At 35.0% G+C, this 5,000-nt stretch overlaps 2 protein-coding genes across 3 annotated transcripts in view; one reads left to right on the top strand and one right to left on the bottom strand.

Annotated features, from left to right (window-relative positions):
- Positions 1 to 840, top strand: part of LOC109841491 (protein MODIFIER OF SNC1 11-like) — a 17,844-nt gene extending 17,004 nt beyond the window's left edge. Inside the window, exons 5-7 of the mRNA XM_020410457.1 lie at positions 136 to 184; positions 272 to 322; positions 531 to 840. Of these exons, the coding sequence (XP_020266046.1) occupies positions 136 to 184; positions 272 to 316 (94 nt within the window). The 3' untranslated portion in view covers positions 317 to 322; positions 531 to 840. The remainder of the gene's footprint in view (positions 1 to 135; positions 185 to 271; positions 323 to 530) is intronic.
- Positions 2,684 to 5,000, bottom strand: part of LOC109843168 (probable protein phosphatase 2C 46) — a 4,684-nt gene continuing 2,367 nt past the window's right edge. The window contains exons 3-5 of one of the 2 annotated variants that reach the window (XR_002247555.1): positions 4,364 to 4,600; positions 3,120 to 3,566; positions 2,684 to 3,025 (exon numbers count right to left, since the gene is read on the bottom strand). Coding sequence is in view for 1 of the 2 variants with exons in the window: in XM_020412100.1 (XP_020267689.1) it covers positions 3,330 to 3,566; positions 4,364 to 4,600 (474 nt within the window). In the remaining variant the exon portion in view is untranslated. Of the gene's footprint in view, positions 3,567 to 4,363; positions 4,601 to 5,000 lie in introns of both variants that reach the window. The other variant, XM_020412100.1, reaches the window with a different exon arrangement.

Here is a 5,000-nt window from a genome sequence, read left to right as displayed (position 1 = left end):
TGCTTTCCACTTTTGGAGCTCTAAATATTTAACAAATCCTGCTGCATTTCTTGCAAGCATCTTCAAATTGTGATGTTATTTGACAGGTTTTCACAAACATCATCAACTAACGGGAATTGTGATGTTATTTGACAGGTTTTCACAAACATCATCAACTAACGGGAAAAAGACGACCTCTGAGGTGGTGGGGCTTATAGTACCAATATCAAATTGCTTTGTTTCTACTAACACTGTATTGACGTTTTCTTTCTTTAATTTTCACGTTGACCAGAAGACATCAACTGAGGCGCCTCAAGATGAGCCTAAGAGTCAATGACTACTGGTGAGATATTCTTAAAATGAGAAATTATTCAATGGTCCTGATTCAGTGCATTATTTTACCCTTATATTTGTAGAGTAGGCACTTTGCTCACTGATCCAATGAGTAGACAGTGCTTTGAGCGCCAATAATGCAATGAACCTGGATCACTAGATACTTTCTCTTCTTAAATTCCTGATACCAGTTTTGTATATTGCTGTATTCTTTGCAGCAGGCAATGCCATCATCATCAGTGTAACTTTTCACAGGATTCTCGCCGCCCTTTCCAGCCGTGGAATCTGTAAGCTGACTCTTTAGAGACGTAAACATAGCATTGTTAATGTTGGCAATGGACATGTTTTTTTGTGGCCATTGCTCGTGCACTTGCTGTAGTTGTAGGATTATGTGCCAGCTGGCTGTTTGTTATTAGCAGGTAGGTACTAGTTTATTCGTCAACATGTCTACTTCCTTTTCTGTGAAATCGACTCTGATTCTAATGACTGTCAATTTTAAGAAGTCTGATTCAACTTGTTACTTATACACATGCGATGCTTCCGTTAGAGCTTATAAATTTGCCTGTGATTAGTTGTTTATATCGGACACATGTGATGCTCCTGTTAGACCTTATAATTTTTGCCTGTGATTAGTTTGCTCTTTGTTGAATCATAGACAATGAAGTGTGATGAATTGTTGGTCATGTCAATTGGAGAAAGCAATGGATGTGTGCTACATAGAAACATGACGAGTATGATGAGTTTCAGGATGTGTTAATTGGAAAAGGACAGGTAGGTACAAGATTTTAAGGTTTGAAGAAGCAGGTGTCAACTGAAGTTGAAATGAAAATGACCCAAAACCAAACCTCAGGACTAGAATGAAACATTTGTCTGGTTGCTAATAATATTAGCCAACTGTTACCAAGAAAAGGACAACGGTCGATTTTAACAGTTTTAAGAAAAATGAATGCAGTATGCAAATTGGCTTAAACCTTGTCCTAAATCTATTGAGTCCAAACCACTTGAGTACTGCAGGCAGATCTAGATGGGGATACGTTTGAGTTCTTGATTTTTTTGCAATGTAATTAAGTCTGATTGCATGAATTTTGTAGTCAAAAAGTGATGACTTGATCCCTTTGGTACCGTTTGGCAAAGGGTTAAGTGAGGGGTTAAGGAGACTTAACCCCTTTTTAACCCGCCAAACACAAAAACTCTATACAAAGGTTAAAGTGAGTTAACCTTTCATAATTTGCCAAACATAAAAAGTATAGAAGGTTTACGCTAACCCTTCTAGAGGGATTAAAATGAGTTAACCCCTCAAAATAAGGGGTTTACTAATATTCCTATTTAGAAGGATTAAGAGTTAACCCTTCTAATTATAAAGAAAATAGTTAAAATCATTGTTATTCCCAAACATTAAACTTGATCACAAAGGTTTAAATAAAACTTATTTAACGGGTTAATGTTTTAGTCCTTCAGATTATCGAATGGGCTAAGTACATTAATCATTCTCTTTAACCCTTTTTTCTTAACCCTTTGCCAATCGGGGCCTTTGAGAGTTACCAAACGCATGAGATTCTGTAGTCACAAAATAGGATGCTTGTCAAAATAAATTTTGATGACAATGACTTATTTCTCATGAGCGGAAAGCTCCTTTATCTTAGATGAATTGAATCGATTTCATTCATTTTTTTTTTAATCACACCATCATCTTCCGCCGCAAGAGGCTTTAGCAAAAATGAACACGAACCAAGTTAGTTACTTGAACAACTGAAAATGACAATCTTTATCGGTTTTTGAACAACTAAATATGACAATCTTTTCAGCTCAGGACTTAATCGGCTATAATAGCTCTTTGTGGAAACGATGTAAACTGGAATTTGGATCCTCTTCACTATTTTTAATACAAACCGATGATTATTTCTTTGCTATTTTTAATACAAACCGATGATTATTTTATGAACAATGATGGCCAATTGTAATCAGATTTAGATCCTGTCTACTGTAAAAAAAAAAGCAACGGAGAGAACACTATCTAATTACAACTATTGATTATATAGTCGGTGGTTATGTTATTTTATTTTTGAAGTACAAATTAAGAATGCGTGCAATATATGGAGGTAACAGTCGGTGTGAAATGTATCATAATCACTCATTGGATAATTAACGATTGTGATTAAAAGCACTAATCCCTCCGCATCTTTTTTGTAGTGAAGAAGATCCAAATTCATAGTAATCCCCATGCCAAAAATAATATTTACTATATCCTCATGAGTTGCATTTATTCCTTTATACGCTCAATTAAACATATCATAACCTTCCATTAATCAATCAACAGCTATAAAAACACTCAATTAAACAAATCATAACCTTCCATTAATCAATCAACAGCTATAAAAAAAACAATGGTCTCTCCACTATGTTTTCATAGTGAAAAGGATCCAAATCCAAATAACTGCAAGGTTAAGTTAAATAAGCACATCACCATGTTTTATCTACCAAATTGAATTACCACGAATATGAATATGTACCAAAACTAGGGGCTTTCTTTACAAAACAGACTTCGCATAAATTATATTGCACCAGAGTAATTCTACAGTGAACACTAATATAATTTCTCTACATTCAAAAGTAGTCTCTATTTGCCGTCTTCAAATACAAAGTAGCAAATACAACCGCATCTATCCTCCAGATTCCCTCCAAAAGCCCATTAGAAAGCTGAGAATGATCATTACTGCAAAATGAAAAGGCAACACTATGAGACCGATGGGTCGAAAACAGTTTCATGAAAGCTACAGCTCTATCTATAATCTCTGATCGTCTCAGACCTGCAAGTAGAAATTCTGAGTTCAACCAGAATCTTGATAAGACTGAGAATCCCCGCTTCTATTCGTGTCTTCTTTCTATAATGCAAGATTCAAGATCCTCTGCTTTTACTTCACTACCTCTCATAAGAACAGAAGAACAAGTCGATGCAATTAACTGGACAAAAGAATTTTCTGCTACAAGTGAAAGAGATGAATTCTGAAAGCTTTGTACTAGAACTTTAGGAATGGAGATTCTGTAGAAGCCCCACCTCCTCTCAAGGATAGAGTGGGGCCGAGGTAATTGGCCTTGCGGATAAGGCTAGGGTCTAGATATAGAACTACCACAGTGATGTCATCGTGGAAATGTCTTCTGACTCCACGATCGATCTTCTTTAAGTCAGAGTATCTCATCTCTCTTTTCTTTGCTGCCTCTTGCAGAGCAGTTTTTATCAATCTTCTCGCAATTCCCTGACCATGCATGATTAATGATGATTCTGATCAGCAAAAATCCAGATGGTTTTGGTAGTAGTAAAGCAAATTGTAATAAGAGAAAAAAGATCTTTAATAAGTGGTAAAGTCCATCAAACTATCAACAACTACTAAAAAAATCTACAATAAAAAGTACTAAAAACAAAAGAAAATAGTGATTGCCAAAATAAAGTAACCACATCCCTTTAAAAAAGAAAGGCAAGCAATATGCATATCATGAAAAGAGAAGAAAGGTAGAAGAATTATAAATCAGAACCTAAGACTCGCATCTTTTTTTATGACCAAGAGAGGAAGTATAATGTCGAAAAGATAAAGCATGTACATACAAAAATTCATTACAAGCAACGACAAAGAAAAGAAGAAAGACAACAGAACTGCAAATGATTTGTCAACACAATATTTCAGTAAGATCCAAAACTTGCAACATGAACCTTGCAGATCTGAGCTACCCCCCACCCCCACCAAAAAAAAGAGAGGAAGAAATAAAAGAAAACTTAATAAAAGATAAAATATTACTTTTCAAACAGAAAACAAGTTGTTCAACAAGCAGCAAAATACATAGTTATGAAATACATGTCATTTGATTTGATTATGAGAGGTAAAGTGGCTTTATTTTTTTCATTTTTTGATTAATATTAATCATAAAGAATGTTTTATCAATAGAATATGATGCAGAAAAGCAAGGGTAATTCTGAAAGTATAAAAGGCATTACAATACAGGTGCATGAAAAAGTTACTGCCATAAAATGAGAATATTAGGTGAAATAAAATCTTACATTACGAGGAGAGTTGTGAACTATATCCACAGCTTCTTGGTTGCTCAGATGTTCCCATAGACCATCAGATGCAAAAATGATAAACTGATCTTGCGGAGAGAGTTTATGTGTAGTTATAGATGGCTCGGCACTAAGGATTGACTTATGAAATGGTTGAGGAACCCGAAACCTTGCGAGTAGAGGCTGTCGGTTAAATTCTGCATCCTTTAGATAAGCATCCCCAATAGATCTCGAAATCTGCAGAAACCAATATTCAAATTAGAATAAACTAAGGTACATTACAAACTCCGATTCAAAGAAAATAACAAGTGTGCTTATGACTTATGATAAATCAAGAAAAAACAATTTGTAGGCTTCCCCCTTTAAGATCATACAAAAAACATACATTATAGTTGGCTATTTAATTGAGGAAGTGCACGTATTTCCCTCTAACGGTCTGGGTTCACAGTTTCAATTCCACGTCAATATATTAAATTAAGGTGCTAGTTTGGCTGGGGCTCACTGAATGATATAGTGAATAGTTTTAATCCTAGGACATGGAAGCAAAAGATGCACTTGGATGATACAGTTGGATAGTCCGCCAAAAACATCTTTCAGAAATTTAATATAATGTAGGGAAGGGTAAATTTCATAAAAC

Source organism: Asparagus officinalis, chromosome 5, assembly GCF_001876935.1.
Source record: "Asparagus officinalis chromosome 5, Aspof.V1, whole genome shotgun sequence".
In the NCBI taxonomy this organism is placed as follows: Eukaryota; Viridiplantae; Streptophyta; class Magnoliopsida; order Asparagales; family Asparagaceae; genus Asparagus; species Asparagus officinalis.
Note: the sequence above shows the minus strand (reverse complement) of the source record. Positions and strands in the feature narration are given on the sequence as shown.